This window comes from Rhinoderma darwinii, chromosome 3, assembly GCF_050947455.1.
Source record: "Rhinoderma darwinii isolate aRhiDar2 chromosome 3, aRhiDar2.hap1, whole genome shotgun sequence".
In the NCBI taxonomy this organism is placed as follows: domain Eukaryota; kingdom Metazoa; phylum Chordata; class Amphibia; order Anura; family Rhinodermatidae; genus Rhinoderma; species Rhinoderma darwinii.
Genome location: NC_134689.1, coordinates 6570149 through 6590536, shown reverse-complemented (window position 1 = coordinate 6590536; position 20388 = coordinate 6570149). Strand labels below are relative to the sequence as shown.

Sequence of the window (20388 nt, the reverse complement as noted above, 5' to 3'; positions counted from 1 at the left end):
ATACAGTATACAGGACTCCTACATTACATGTACAGAACATTATATATACAGTATACAGGACTCCTACATTACTTGTACAGGACATTATATATACAGTATACAGGACTCCTACATTACATGTACAGAACATTATATATACAGTATACAGGACTCGTACATTACCTGTACAGAACATTATATATACAGTATACAGGACTCCTACATTATATATACAGTATACAGGACTCCTACATTATATATACAGTATACAGGACTCATACATTACCTGTACAGAACATTATATATACAGTATACAGGACTCCTACATTACCTGTACAGGACATTATATATACAGTATACAGGACTCCTACATTACCTGTACAGGACATTATATATACAGTATACAGGACTCCTACATTACCTGTACAGAACATTATATATACAGTATACAGGACTCGTACATTACCTGTACAGGACATTATATATACAGTATACAGGACTCCTACATTACCTGTACAGGACATTATATATACAGTATACAGGACTCTTACATTACATGTACAGAACATTATATATACAGTATACAGGACTCCTACATTACATGTACAGAACATTATATATACAGTATACAGGACTCCTACATTACCTGTACAGAACATTATATATACAGTATACAGGACTCGTATATTACCTGTACAGAACATTATATATACAGTATACAGGACTCGTACATTACCTGTACAGAACATTATATATACAGTATACAGGACTCCTACATTATATATACAGTATACAGGACTCCTACATTATATATACAATATACAGGACTCATACATTACCTGTACAGAACATTATATATACAGTATACAGGACTCCTACATTACCTGTACAGAACATTATATATACAGTATACAGGACTCATACATTACCTGTACAGAACATTATATATACAGTATACAGGACTCATACATTACTTGTACAGGACATTATATATACAGTATACAGGACTCCTACATTACATGTACAGAACATTATATATACAGTATACAGGACTCGTACATTACCTGTACAGAACATTATATATACAGTATACAGGACTCCTACATTATATATACAGTATACAGGACTCCTACATTATATATACAGTATACAGGACTCATACATTACCTGTACAGAACATTATATATACAGTATACAGGACTCCTACATTACCTGTACAGGACATTATATATACAGTATACAGGACTCCTACATTACCTGTACAGGACATTATATATACAGTATACAGGACTCCTACATTACCTGTACAGAACATTATATATACAGTATACAGGACTCGTACATTACCTGTACAGGACATTATATATACAGTATACAGGACTCCTACATTACCTGTACAGGACATTATATATACAGTATACAGGACTCCTACATTACCTGTACAGGACATTATATATACAGTATACAGGACTCCTACATTACCTGTACAGAACATTATATATACAGTATACAGGACTCCTACATTACCTGTACAGGACATTATATATACAGTATACAGGACTCCTACATTACCTGTACAGAACATTATATATACAGTATACAGGACTCCTACATTACCTGTACAGGACATTATATATACAGTATACAGGACTCCTACATTACCTGTACAGAACATTATATATACAGTATACAGGACTCCTACATTACCTGTACAGAACATTATATATACAGTATACAGGACTCCTACATTACCTGTACAGAACATTATATATACAGTATACAGGACTCCTACATTACCTGTACAGAACATTATATATACAGTATACAGGACTCCTACATTACCTGTACAGAACATTATATATACAGTATACAGGACTCCTACATTACCTGTACAGAACATTATATATACAGTATACAGGACTCCTACATTACCTGTACAGAACATTATATATACAGTATACAGGACTCGTACATTACCTGTACAGAACATTATATATACAGTATACAGGACTCCTACATTACCTGTACAGAACATTATATATACAGTATACAGGACTCCTACATTACCTGTACAGAACATTATATATACAGTATACAGGACTCGTACATTACCTGTACAGAACATTATATATACAGTATACAGGACTCCTACATTACCTGTACAGAACATTATATATACAGTATACAGGACTCATACATTACCTGTACAGAACATTATATATACAGTATACAGGACTCATACATTACCTGTACAGAACATTATATATACAGTATACAGGACTCATACATTACCTGTACAGAACATTATATATACAGTATACAGGACTCATACATTACCTGTACAGAACATTATATATACAGTATACAGGACTCATACATTACCTGTACAGAACATTATATATACAGTATACAGGACTCCTACATTACCTGTACAGAACATTATATATATAGGACTCTTACATTACCTGTACAGAACATTATATATACAGTATACAGGACTCCTACATTACCTGTACAGAACATTATATATACAGTATACAGGACTCCTACATTACCTGTACATTATATATACAGTATACAGGACTCATACATTACATGTACATTATATATACAGTATACAGGACTCATACATTACCTGTACAGGACATTATATATACAGTATACAGGACTCCTACATTACCTGTACAGAACATTATATATACAGTATACAGGACTCGTACATTACCTGTACAGAACATTATATATACAGTATACAGGACTCCTACATTACCTGTACAGAACATTATATATACAGTATACAGGACTCGTACATTACCTGTACAGAACATTATATATACAGTATACAGGACTCATACATTACCTGTACAGAACATTATATATACAGTATACAGGACTCCTACATTACCTGTACAGAACATTATATATACAGTATACAGGACTCCTACATTACCTGTACAGGACATTATATATACAGTATACAGGACTCATACATTACCTGTACAGAACATTATATATACAGTATACAGGACTCCTACATTACCTGTACAGAACATTATATATACAGTATACGGGACTCCTCCATTACCTGTACAGAACATTATATATACAGTATACAGGACTCCTACATTACCTGTACAGAACATTATATATACAGTATACAGGACTCCTACATTACCTGTACATTATATATACAGTATACAGGACTCATACATTACATGTACATTATATATACAGTATACAGGACTCATACATTACCTGTACAGGACATTATATATACAGTATACAGGACTCCTACATTACCAGTACAGAACATTATATATACAGTATACAGGACTCGTACATTACCTGTACAGAACATTATATATACAGTATACAGGACTCCTACATTACCTGTACAGGACATTATATATACAGTATACAGGACTCCTACATTACCTGTACAGAACATTATATATACAGTATACAGGACTCGTACATTACCTGTACAGAACATTATATATACAGTATACAGGACTCATACATTACCTGTACAGAACATTATATATACAGTATACAGGACTCCTACATTACCTGTACAGAACATTATATATACAGTATACAGGACTCCTACATTACCTGTACAGGACATTATATATACAGTATACAGGACTCATACATTACCTGTACAGAACATTATATATACAGTATACAGGACTCCTACATTACCTGTACAGAACATTATATATACAGTATACGGGACTCCTCCATTACCTGTACAGAACATTATATATACAGTATACGGGACTCATACATTACCTGTACAGAACATTATATATACAGTATACAGGACTCCTACATTACCTGTACAGAACATTATATATACAGTATACAGGACTCCTACATTACCTGTACAGGACATTATATATACAGTATACAGGACTCCTACATTACCTGTACAGGACATTATATATACAGTATACAGGACTCCTACATTACCTGTACAGAACATTATATATACAGTATACAGGACTCCTACATTACCTGTACAGAACATTATATATACAGTATACAGGACTCCTACATTACCTGTACAGAACATTATATATACAGGACTCCTACATTACCTGTACAGAACATTATATATACAGTATACAGGACTCATACATTACCTGTACAGAACATTATATATTCAGTATACAGGACTCCTACATTACCTGTACAGAACATTATATATACAGTATACAGGACTCGTACATTACCTGTACAGAACATTATATATACAGTATACAGGACTCCCACATTACCTGTACAGAACATTATATATACAGGACTCCTACATTACCTGTACAGGACATTATATATACAGTATACAGGACTCGTACATTACCTGTACAGGACATTATATATACAGTATACAGGACTCGTACATTACCTGTACAGGACATTATATATACAGTATACAGGACTCCTACATTACCTGTACAGAACATTATATATACAGTATACAGGACTCGTACATTACCTGTACAGAACATTATATATACAGTATACAGGACTCCCACATTACCTGTACAGAACATTATATATACAGGACTCCTACATTACCTGTACAGAACATTATATATACAGTATACAGGACTCCTACATTACCTGTACAGAACATTATATATACAGTATACAGGACTCCTACATTACCTGTACAGAACATTATATATACAGTATACAGGACTCCTACATTACCTGTACAGAACATTATATATACAGTATACAGGACTCCTACATTACCTGTACAGAACATTATATATACAGTATACAGGACTCGTACATTACCTGTACAGAACATTATATATACAGTATACAGGACTCCTACATTACCTGTACAGAACATTATATATACAGTATACAGGACTCATACATTACCTGTACAGAACATTATATATACAGTATACAGGACTCATACATTACCTGTACAGAACATTATATATACAGGACTCATACATTACCTGTACAGAACATTATATATACAGTATACAGGACTCATACATTACCTGTACAGAACATTATATATACAGTATACAGGACTCATACATTACCTGTACAGAACATTATATATACAGTATACAGGACTCCTACATTACCTGTACAGAACATTATATATATAGGACTCTTACATTACCTGTACAGAACATTATATATACAGTATACAGGACTCCTACATTACCTGTACAGAACATTATATATACAGTATACAGGACTCCTACATTACCTGTACATTATATATACAGTATACAGGACTCATACATTACATGTACATTATATATACAGTATACAGGACTCATACATTACCTGTACAGGACATTATATATACAGTATACAGGACTCCTACATTACCTGTACAGAACATTATATATACAGTATACAGGACTCGTACATTACCTGTACAGAACATTATATATACAGTATACAGGACTCCTACATTACCTGTACAGAACATTATATATACAGTATACAGGACTCGTACATTACCTGTACAGAACATTATATATACAGTATACAGGACTCATACATTACCTGTACAGAACATTATATATACAGTATACAGGACTCCTACATTACCTGTACAGAACATTATATATACAGTATACAGGACTCCTACATTACCTGTACAGGACATTATATATACAGTATACAGGACTCATACATTACCTGTACAGAACATTATATATACAGTATACAGGACTCCTACATTACCTGTACAGAACATTATATATACAGTATACGGGACTCCTCCATTACCTGTACAGAACATTATATATACAGTATACAGGACTCATACATTACCTGTACAGAACATTATATATACAGTATACAGGACTCCTACATTACCTGTACATTATATATACAGTATACAGGACTCATACATTACATGTACATTATATATACAGTATACAGGACTCATACATTACCTGTACAGGACATTATATATACAGTATACAGGACTCCTACATTACCTGTACAGAACATTATATATACAGTATACAGGACTCGTACATTACCTGTACAGAACATTATATATACAGTATACAGGACTCCTACATTACCTGTACAGAACATTATATATACAGTATACAGGACTCGTACATTACCTGTACAGAACATTATATATACAGTATACAGGACTCATACATTACCTGTACAGAACATTATATATACAGTATACAGGACTCCTACATTACCTGTACAGAACATTATATATACAGTATACAGGACTCCTACATTACCTGTACAGGACATTATATATACAGTATACAGGACTCATACATTACCTGTACAGAACATTATATATACAGTATACAGGACTCCTACATTACCTGTACAGAACATTATATATACAGTATACGGGACTCCTCCATTACCTGTACAGAACATTATATATACAGTATACAGGACTCATACATTACCTGTACAGAACATTATATATACAGTATACAGGACTCCTACATTACCTGTACAGAACATTATATATACAGTATACAGGACTCCTACATTACCTGTACAGGACATTATATATACAGTATACAGGACTCCTACATTACCTGTACAGGACATTATATATACAGTATACAGGACTCCTACATTACCTGTACAGAACATTATATATACAGTATACAGGACTCCTACATTACCTGTACAGAACATTATATATACAGTATACAGGACTCCTACATTACCTGTACAGAACATTATATATACAGGACTCCTACATTACCTGTACAGAACATTATATATACAGTATACAGGACTCATACATTACCTGTACAGAACATTATATATACAGTATACAGGACTCCTACATTACCTGTACAGAACATTATATATACAGTATACAGGACTCGTACATTACCTGTACAGAACATTATATATACAGTATACAGGACTCCCACATTACCTGTACAGAACATTATATATACAGGACTCCTACATTACCTGTACAGGACATTATATATACAGTATACAGGACTCGTACATTACCTGTACAGGACATTATATATACAGTATACAGGACTCGTACATTACCTGTACAGGACATTATATATACAGTATACAGGACTCGTACATTACCTGTACAGGACATTATATATACAGTATACAGGACTCCTACATTACCTGTACAGAACATTATATATACAGTATACAGGACTCCTACATTACCTGTACAGAACATTATATATACAGTATACAGGACTCCTACATTACCTGTACAGAACATTATATATACAGTATACAGGACTCCTACATTACCTGTACAGAACATTATATATACAGTATACAGGACTCCTACATTACCTGTACAGAACATTATATATACAGTATACAGGACTCCTACATTACCTGTACAGAACATTATATATACAGTATACAGGACTCCTACATTACCTGTACAGAACATTATATATACAGGACTCCTACATTACCTGTACAGGACATTATATATACAGTATACAGGACTCCTACATTACCTGTACATTATATATACAGTATACAGCACTCGTACATTACCTGTACAGGACATTATATATACAGTATACAGGACTCATACATTACCTGTACAGAACATTATATATACAGTATACAGGACTCCTACATTACCTGTACAGAACATTATATATACAGTATACAGGACTCCTACATTACCTGTACAGAACATTATATATACAGTATACAGGACTCGTACATTACCTGTACAGAACATTATATATACAGTATACAGGACTCCTACATTACCTGTACAGGACATTATATATACAGTATACAGGACTCCTACATTACCTGTACAGGACATTATATATACAGGACTCCTACATTACCTGTACAGAACATTATATATACAGTATACAGGACTCCTACATTACCTGTACAGAACATTATATATACAGTATACAGGACTCATACATTACCTGTACAGAACATTATATATACAGTATACAGGACTCCTACATTACCTGTACAGGACATTATATATACAGTATACAGGACTCATACATTACCTGTACAGGACATTATATATACAGTATACAGGACTCCTACATTACCTGTACAGAACATTATATATACAGGACTCCTACATTACCTGTACAGAACATTATATATACAGGACTCCTACATTACCTGTACAGGACATTATATATACAGGACTCCTACATTACCTGTACAGGACATTATATATACAGTATACAGGACTCCTACATTACCTGTACAGGACATTATATATACAGTATACAGGACTCCTACATTACCTGTACAGAACATTATATATACAGTATACAGGACTCCTACATTACCTGTACAGGACATTATATATACAGGACTCCTACATTACCTGTACAGAACATTATATATACAGTATACAGGACTCCTACATTACCTGTACAGAACATTATATATACAGTATACAGGACTCCTACATTACATGTACATTATATATACAGTATACAGGACTCCTACATTACCTGTACAGAACATTATATATACAGTATACAGGACTCCTACATTACCTGTACAGAACATTATATATACAGTATACAGGACTCCTACATTACATGTACAGAACATTATATATACAGTATACAGGACTCCTACATTACCTGTACAGAACATTATATATACAGTATACAGGACTCCTATATTACATGTACAGAACATTATATATACAGTATACAGGACTCCTACATTACATGTACATTATATATACAGTATACAGGACTCCTACATTACCTGTACAGAACATTATATATACAGTATACAGGACTCCTACATTACCTGTACAGAACATTATATATACAGTATACAGGACTCCTACATTACCTGTACAGAACATTATATATACAGTATACAGGACTCCTACATTACCTGTACAGGACATTATATATACAGTATACAGGACTCATACATTACCTGTACAGAACATTATATATACAGTATACAGGACTCCTACATTACCTGTACAGAACATTATATATACAGTATACAGGACTCCTACATTACCTGTACAGAACATTATATATACAGTATGCAGGACTCCTACATTACCTGTACAGGACATTATATATACAGTATACAGGACTCATACATTACCTGTACAGAACATTATATATACAGTATACAGGACTCCTACATTACCTGTACAGGACATTATATATACAGTATACAGGACTCATACATTACCTGTACAGAACATTATATATACAGTATACAGGACTCCTACATTACCTGTACAGAACATTATATATACAGTATACAGGACTCCTACATTACCTGTACAGAACATTATATATACAGTATACAGGACTCCTACATTACCTGTACAGAACATTATATATACAGTATACAGGACTCCTACATTACCTGTACAGGACATTATATATACAGGACTCCTACATTACCTGTACAGAACATTATATATACAGTATACAGGACTCCTACATTACCTGTACATTATATATACAGTATACAGGACTCATGTATTACCTGTACAGAACATTATATATACAGTATACAGGACTCCTACATTACCTGTACAGAACATTATATATACAGTATACAGGACTCCTACATTACCTGTACAGAACATTATATATACAGTATACAGGACTCCTACATTACCTGTACAGAACATTATATATACAGTATACAGGACTCCTACATTACCTGTACAGAACATTATATATATAGTATACAGGACTCCTACATTACCTGTACAGAACATTATATATACAGTATACAGGACTCCTACATTACCTGTACAGAACATTATATATACAGTATACAGGACTCCTACATTACCTGTACAGGACATTATATATACAGGACTCCTACATTACCTGTACAGGACATTATATATACAGTATACAGGACTCCTACATTACCTGTACAGAACATTATATATACAGTATACAGGACTCCTACATTACCTGTACAGGACATATATACAGTATACAGGACTCCTACATTACCTGTACAGAACATTATATATACAGTATACAGGACTCCTACATTACCTGTACAGGACATTATATATACAGTATACAGGACTCCTACATTACCTGTACAGGACATTATATATACAGTATACAGGACTCCTACATTACCTGTACAGAACATTATATATACAGTATACAGGACTCCTACATTACCTGTACAGAACATTATATATACAGTATACAGGACTCCTACATTACCTGTACAGGACATTATATATACAGTATACAGGACTCCTACATTACCTGTACAGGACATTATCTATACAGTATACAGGACTCCTACATTACCTGTACAGAACATTATATATACAGTATACAGGACTCCTACATTACCTGTACAGAACATTATATATACAGTATACAGGACTCCTACATTACCTGTACAGAACATTATATATACAGTATACAGGACTCCTACATTACCTGTACAGAACATTATATATACAGTATACAGGACTCCTACATTACCTGTACAGGACATTATATATACAGGACTCCTACATTACCTGTACAGAACATTATATATACAGTATACAGGACTCCTACATTACCTGTACATTATATATACAGTATACAGGACTCATATATTACCTGTACAGAACATTATATATACAGTATACAGGACTCCTACATTACCTGTACAGAACATTATATATACAGTATACAGGACTCCTACATTACCTGTACAGAACATTATATATACAGTATACAGGACTCCTACATTACTTGTACAGAACATTATATATACAGTATACAGGACTCCTACATTACCTGTACAGAACATTATATATATAGTATACAGGACTCCTACATTACCTGTACAGAACATTATATATACAGTATACAGGACTCCTACATTACCTGTACAGAACATTATATATACAGTATACAGGACTCCTACATTACCTGTACAGGACATTATATATACAGGACTCCTACATTACCTGTACAGGACATTATATATACAGTATACAGGACTCCTACATTACCTGTACAGAACATTATATATACAGTATACAGGACTCCTACATTACCTGTACAGGACATATATACAGTATACAGGACTCCTACATTACCTGTACAGAACATTATATATACAGTATACAGGACTCCTACATTACCTGTACAGGACATTATATATACAGTATACAGGACTCCTACATTACCTGTACAGGACATTATATATACAGTATACAGGACTCATACATTACCTGTACAGAACATTATATATACAGTATACAGGACTCATACATTACCTGTACAGAACATTATATATACAGTATACAGGACTCCTACATTACCTGTACAGGACATTATATATACAGTATACAGGACTCCTACATTACCTGTACAGAACATTATATATATAGTATACAGGACTCCTACATTACCTGTACAGGACATTATATATACAGTATACAGGACTCCTACATTACCTGTACAGAACATTATATATACAGTATACAGGACTCCTACATTACCTGTACAGAACATTATATATACAGTATACAGGACTCCTACATTACCTGTACAGGACATTATATATACAGTATACAGGACTCCTACATTACCTGTACAGGACATTATCTATACAGTATACAGGACTCCTACATTACCTGTACAGAACATTATATATACAGTATACAGGACTCCTACATTACCTGTACAGAACATTATATATACAGTATACAGGACTCCTACATTACCTGTACAGAACATTATATATACAGTATACAGGACTCCTACATTACCTGTACAGAACATTATATATACAGTATACAGGACTCCTACATTACCTGTACAGGACATTATATATACAGTATACAGGACTCCTACATTACATGTACAGAACATTATATATACAGTATACAGGACTCATACATTACCTGTACAGAACATTATATATACAGTATACAGGACTCCTACATTACCTGTACAGAACATTATATATACAGTATACAGGACTCCTACATTACCTGTACAGAACATTATATATACAGTATACAGGACTCCTACATTACCTGTACAGGACATTATATATACAGTATACAGGACTCCTACATTACCTGTACAGAACATTATATATACAGTATACAGGACTCCTACATTACCTGTACAGAACATTATATATACAGTATACAGGACTCCTACATTACCTGTACAGAACATTATATATACAGTATACAGGACTCGTACATTACCTGTACAGAACATTATATATACAGTATACAGGACTCATACATTACCTGTACAGAACATTATATATACAGTATACAGGACTCCTACATTACCTGTACAGAACATTATATATACAGTATACGGGACTCATACATTACCTGTACAGAACATTATATATACAGTATACGGGACTCCTACATTACCTGTACAGAACATTATATATACAGTATACGGGACTCCTACATTACCTGTACAGAACATTATATATACAGTATACAGGACTCATACATTACCTGTACAGAACATTATATATACAGTATACAGGACTCCTACATTACCTGTACAGAACATTATATATACAGTATACAGGACTCATACATTACCTGTACAGAACATTATATATACAGTATACGGGACTCCTACATTACCTGTACAGAACATTATATATACAGTATACAGGACTCCTACATTACCTGTACAGAACATTATATATACAGTATACAGGACTCCTACATTACCTGTACAGAACATTATATATACAGTATACAGGACTCCCACATTACCTGTACAGAACATTATATATACAGGACTCCTACATTACCTGTACAGGACATTATATATACAGTATACAGGACTCGTACATTACCTGTACAGGACATTATATATACAGTATACAGGACTCGTACATTACCTGTACAGGACATTATATATACAGTATACAGGACTCCTACATTACCTGTACAGAACATTATATATACAGTATACAGGACTCCTACATTACCTGTACAGAACATTATATATACAGTATACAGGACTCCTACATTACCTGTACAGAACATTATATATACAGTATACAGGACTCCTACATTACCTGTACAGAACATTATATATACAGTATACAGGACTCCTACATTACCTGTACAGAACATTATATATACAGTATACAGGACTCCTACATTACCTGTACAGAACATTATATATACAGGACTCCTACATTACCTGTACAGGACATTATATATACAGTATACAGGACTCCTACATTACCTGTACATTATATATACAGTATACAGCACTCGTACATTACCTGTACAGGACATTATATATACAGTATACAGGACTCATACATTACCTGTACAGAACATTATATATACAGTATACAGGACTCCTACATTACCTGTACAGAACATTATATATACAGTATACAGGACTCCTACATTACCTGTACAGAACATTATATATACAGTATACAGGACTCGTACATTACCTGTACAGAACATTATATATACAGTATACAGGACTCATACATTACCTGTACAGAACATTATATATACAGTATACAGGACTCCTACATTACCTGTACAGGACATTATATATACAGTATACAGGACTCCTTACTTACCTGTACAGGACATTATATATACAGTATACAGGACTCCTACATTACCTGTACAGGACATTATATATACAGGACTCCTACATTACCTGTACAGAACATTATATATACAGTATACAGGACTCCTACATTACCTGTACAGAACATTATATATACAGTATACAGGACTCATACATTACCTGTACAGAACATTATATATACAGTATACAGGACTCCTACATTACCTGTACAGGACATTATATATACAGTATACAGGACTCCTACATTACCTGTACAGGACATTATATATACAGGACTCCTACATTACCTGTACAGAACATTATATATACAGGACTCGTACATTACCTGTACAGAACATTATATATACAGTATACAGGACTCCTACATTACCTGTACAGAACATTATATATACAGTATACAGGACTCCTACATTACATGTACATTATATATACAGTATACAGGACTCCTACATTACCTGTACAGAACATTATATATACAGTATACAGGACTCCTACATTACCTGTACAGAACATTATATATACAGTATACAGGACTCCTACATTACATGTACAGAACATTAAATATACAGTATACAGGACTCCTACATTACCTGTACAGAACATTATATATACAGTATACAGGACTCCTATATTACATGTACAGAACATTATATATACAGTATACAGGACTCCTACATTACCTGTACAGAACATTATATATACAGTATACAGGACTCCTATATTACATGTACAGAACATTATATATACAGTATACAGGACTCATACATTACCTGTACAGAACATTATATATACAGTATACAGGACTCCTACATTACCTGTACAGAACATTATATATACAGTATACAGGACTCCTACATTACCTGTACAGAACATTATATATACAGTATACAGGACTCATACATTACCTGTACAGAACATTATATATACAGTATACGGGACTCCTACATTACCTGTACATTATATATACAGTATACGGGACTCCTACATTACCTGTACAGAACATTATATATACAGTATACAGGACTCCTACATTACCTGTACAGAACATTATATATACAGTATACAGGACTCCTACATTACATGTACATTATATATACAGTATACAGGACTCCTACATTACCTGTACAGAACATTATATATACAGTATACAGGACTCCTACATTACCTGTACAGAACATTATATATACAGTATACAGGACTCCTACATTACCTGTACAGAACATTATATATACAGTATACAGGACTCCTACATTACCTGTACAGGACATTATATATACAGTATACAGGACTCATACATTACCTGTACAGAACATTATATATACAGTATACAGGACTCCTACATTACCTGTACAGAACATTATATATACAGTATACAGGACTCCTACATTACCTGTACAGAACATTATATATACAGTATACAGGACTCCTACATTACCTGTACAGAACATTATATATACAGTATACAGGACTCCTACATTACCTGTACAGAACATTATATATACAGTATACAGGACTCCTACATTACCTGTACAGGACATTATATATACAGTATACAGGACTCATACATTACCTGTACAGAACATTATATATACAGTATACAGGACTCCTACATTACCTGTACAGAACATTATATATACAGTATACAGGACTCCTACATTACCTGTACAGGACATTATATATACAGGACTCCTACATTACCTGTACAGAACATTATATATACAGTATACAGGACTCCTACATTACCTGTACATTATATATACAGTATACAGGACTCATACATTACCTGTACAGAACATTATATATACAGTATACAGGACTCCTACATTACCTGTACAGAACATTATATATACAGTATACAGGACTCCTACATTACCTGTACAGAACATTATATATACAGTATACAGGACTCCTACATTACCTGTACAGAACATTATATATACAGTATACAGGACTCCTACATTACCTGTACAGAACATTATATATATAGTATACAGGACTCCTACATTACCTGTACAGAACATTATATATACAGTATACAGGACTCCTACATTACCTGTACAGAACATTATATATACAGTATACAGGACTCCTACATTACCTGTACAGAACATTATATATACAGTATACAGGACTCCTACATTACCTGTACAGAACATTATATATACAGTATACAGGACTCCTACATTACCTGTACAGAACATTATATATACAGTATACAGGACTCCTACATTACCTGTACAGGACATTATATATACAGTATACAGGACTCGTACATTACCTGTACAGGACATTATATATACAGGACTCCTACATTACCTGTACAGAACATTATATAGACTCGTACGGGGCTGTATGGAAACCGTGCCCATTAATACCAATTTTCTCATACAATTGTGTGCAAGAACTCTTGCGTTTAATTATTATTTTTTTTATGAATTATTGGGGTCCCTCTGCGGCAGATCACTACACGTACGCTGTGTGCGCTTTTAGGTGGTGCTGGGTTGTTTAATGGGGGCAACTTCTCATGTGGGGTTCCTATTATTCCCGGGCGCCGCTGTTCTTTTGTTGCCGCACATCGGCTGATTTCCGCTCGGCTGGAGCTCAGGATATAAATTTCCTCTGAGCCGTCCTCTAATCTCTGCTCCAGTTTCTTTAAATGGACACAGCCTAAAAAGCCGCCGTCTGTCTGGATATTTATAAGTATTTAGGTTACTGGGTCTTGCGCGCGGCTTAATCTGGACGGGCAGAAAGTATTTTGTATTTCAAGAATTTATTGTTTTTATGTATCTTTTGCCATCGTTCACACTGTGGCTCTTCCCTGGAACTTTTTTAAAAAAAATTTTTTACAATTTTTTTCCTTCTACCCCCGGGCTGCCCGAAACTGCGTCATCTTAATGAACGTTGCATTGTGGATTTTCTAGAATTCCCTGCTGTATGATTACCAGCGAATTAAGAGATTGGTAAATGATATTGTTATTATTAACCTTATGGTGCGAGGAGGAGAGAACCATCCACTGGGTCACGCGGGTCTCTGTCTATCTGTTCACAGCTCCTATATGAGGTTCGTTGCTTTGTCTTCTTAAAGGGGAATTTCAATCTTAGCCTAAAAGTTATGCGCGAGGCCGGCAACTGAGGATAGAGGGTGGGGCACAGGGGGTCGTAAAATAGGCAGCGGGTGTTATATGCACCCTTGTTCTCCTGCTATTGATATCTATGCAATGGCCAAAACAGTTTTGAAGAACTCGAACTGGGATGACGGGAATCAAACTTCTAACTGGGGTACAGCTCACGGAGGGAGTGTCATTTACTTGGTCTGCATTGCAAATAGGGCAGTGAGGAGAAGCTTTCTGCTACTGCAAGCTGCTTCCTTCAGACACACGCCGGTTCCCAGAGATATTATTACTATTTGGAACTAAATGGGTGCATACCGCCCAACGTTTCCGGGACCCTCAAGTCCCGCCCCCGATAAGTCTTGAGTACACTCAAAAATATTCTGAAACCGCCCACTTTTATATAAATTTACATAAGCCCTGCCCAGTATAGGGGTTGCTACTGGGACACATAGGTAGGGCAGGACTACGGGAGCTCTATTCAACCAGGAGGATTGAATAGAGAAAACAAGCAATTTTATATCTGAATCCTTCCATACAATGCCTAAATAATACCACCATATAGTGCCCATGTAACCCGTCCATATATATCCTACACAATACTGCCATACAGTATCCAAATAATACCACCATATAGTGCCCACGTAACCCGTCCATATATATCCTGCACAATACTGCCACACAGTATCCAAATAATACCATCCTATGGTGCCCACGTAACCCGTCCATATATATCCTACACAATACTGCCACACAGTATCCAAATAATACCACCATATAGTGCCCATGTAACCCGTCCATATATATCCTACACAATACTGCCATACAGTATCCAAATAATACCACCATATGGTGCCCACGTAACCCGTCCATATATATCCTGCCATACAGTATCCAAATAATACCACCATAGAGTGCCCACGTAACCTGTCCATATATATCCTACACAATACTGCCATACAGTATCCAAATAATACCACCATAGAGTGCCCATGTAACCCGTCCATATATATCCTACACAATACTGCCATACAGTATCCAAATAATACCACCATAGAGTGCCCACGTAACCCTTGCCCTATATTTCCAATACAATACTGCCATATAGTGCTCCCATATCCCTGCCATATATTTCCTACACAATACTGCCATACAGAGTCTAAATACTGCCGCCATATAATGCCTAAATAGTCAATTAGTTGGTTAATGGTGAGGTGTTGCAGGACAGTCCACGTTTACGTGCCCTGGCCCTAGATTGCTTTTGGGGGTGTCCACGCTAATGGGAGTTTAGGAAAGGGGCCACTCTGGGCAATATCCCAGTCTGCCACCCCAACTCTGACCATTCATCCTGTGTATGCTCGATCCCGGGTGATCCCTCTTCCCTCATGTGGTTGTCTGCACGGGGGGGGGGGGGGGGGGGGGGACGACCAGGGTGCTCAAAGAAAGTGTTGGCCTGTGTATTGAGATTCATGCGCTGGTGAAATATAGGATTAACCCTTTAAGTCCCGTGTTGTCTTTGCTGCACTCACTATATGGCGGCACCTTATTACATATGAGCTTTACGTAACGAGGAGAGGCGTCTGATCTACCAGCTTTACGGTATTATGTTCCGCAATAGAGCCGTCGGGTCAGATGGCATTTCTAGGAACGGTTTAATCGCCCTACAAAGCTGCGCCGCCTTCTGTAATGACGGCCTGTCAGGCGATGAAGAATCGGAGAGGGCTCTATGTGATCGCCGCTTCACCTGGAGCCTGAGATGAGGCAGCGACCAGATTAAAGATTACTGCCTATTAATGCCGTTCCTATGCAAATTACTCAACTGGTCGAACTTCTTTTTATATTTGTGATCAGCGGAAATGGGAGCGCTGAACGATGACAACCAATATGGCCGCCAATGCAGCTCTTACAGGGTTGTCACCCAACTTTCTTTGAGTCCCGAACAGCATGTCCGTGGACCGCGGGTCAGCTGTGAAACGGTTTCTCCTACAGGTTTGTCCCCACAGACGGTACAGCCATCTCTCCGCATTATGGCAGAACCTGTAGTTTCAGAGCAGAGCTGTCAATCACGCGCCAGTCCCGCCCACTGGGTTGCTCAGCAGTGTAAGCATTGTGGGCTTTATGGAAAGTGGAGGTAAAGTAGTTTTACTTTCAGTGCACGCAGATGTCCGCCGCTCCTGTCAAGTTGGTAAAAATTATATTCAGCCGTTTTAGTTTGTCTGTTTCTGGGAAAGCTGGGTGACAATCCGTAAGGCTGGCGTTACATCTCACACCGCTTGCCATCACTCCTGAATGCTAATTCTCTCTAGCGATGTGGCATATTAATGACGAATTCGGGAGGTTTTTCGTTTTGGGTTCTAGGAAAGCTGGGCCGAAGCTTCTGTACATTCTACCCCTAAACCAAAAAGAAGTCCCAAATATCTTCCGATATGGGACATATGGAATGGGGCTTGTTCAGAGGAGAAAGTCCCATATATAAAATCCCACAGGTTACTTAGAAGTTATCATTTCTGCTCTGACCTCTAACTACTGAAAATACTTGTTCTGTGTAAACCCATTGGTCCACATAATTCTGGGTTCTGGCCCTTTAAGTCCCGCGCTACCCAGCGACTTTGTCTTGCACAAGTTGTGGTAAAATTGCAGTCTGCCGCAACCAATTTTTTCCCATAGGAAACCATTGCGTTCGCGTGGCAATGGCACAATTTTACTGCGTGTATTTTGTCTAAATTCCCAGCCCATCAGGAAATTTGCTGATAATCGAATATTGGAATTTATCCCCCTTTTGCCGGATTAGCAGGAATTCTAGACTATCCGGTTCTGGATTAAAGGAGAGTGGACAGCGACTCTCACCCTAAAGAACCTGGTCATGGTCAGCCATTCTTTTAAATTGCTGGCATGTAATACTTCATTTCCCCAGTAGTGGCCGCTGTAGTGGAAATGTATGGCCAGAAGCCGCTTCTTGTAAAAGCTGATCGCCGGGGGTTAGAGAAGCCAGAGTGCCGGCGATCAGCTAATCACCACCCCAGCTTCTATTTAAAAGGGTGCGGCAGCCCCTTTAACTGGGACCAGGCGTCCTACTGGAATATTGGGGACACATTGGATGTTGATAGAGACCTCTACTGCGTAACGTTTAATAGAAAAAGCGAAATCTTGTGTTTTACCTTCACGACTTTCAATGACTGGTGGGATTTATGGGAATATCCGTCATTTTCTTCCGCAGATACCCTGATAATGGAACCAAGTCAGTGCCTGGTCGTCTCAAGCATCCTGGGTCCTAAACCAGGTTCAACCAGCCTCACCTCCAGTACCTTCACCCCCCTCCTGGTGGAATATCCTCGAAAAAGGAAATTAAGTGATTCTGATCTTCAGTAAGTTCCTCTTCATCACTATGACACCCGTAAATGTACGGAGACCCCGTCTCCAAAGTCCGTGTATTGTGTGGACGGCCCGTTCATTTTAATGGATCCCATGTAAGACAGAAATGCACGATCCAGCTCTGGTAGGGAGGACAAAAGGTCTTAAAGGGGATGTCCAGTTTGTCCTATACCCTATTTGGGAGTTCTGAGTTAGTAGGGGGCGTCCTCTGTTTAGGATCCTCAATCTTGGTTAGAAAGAGCGTCCGTCTCTCTCTCTCTGGAGGACCAGTCCTGTCCTGTATTACACAGACATCCCATTGATATAAATGGACACTG

The 20388-nt window shown here is 36.2% G+C and overlaps 1 protein-coding gene across 2 annotated transcripts in view; it reads left to right on the top strand.

Moving 5' to 3' along the window:
- BMAL2 (basic helix-loop-helix ARNT like 2) overlaps window positions 1-20388 on the top strand; it is a 51362-nt gene that overhangs the window by 11552 nt on the left and 19422 nt on the right. For both annotated transcript variants that reach the window (XM_075855765.1, XM_075855766.1), the window contains one exon: window positions 19917-20064. In XM_075855765.1, coding sequence (XP_075711880.1) covers window positions 19917-20064 — 148 coding nt within the window. The remainder of the gene's footprint in view (window positions 1-19916; window positions 20065-20388) is intronic.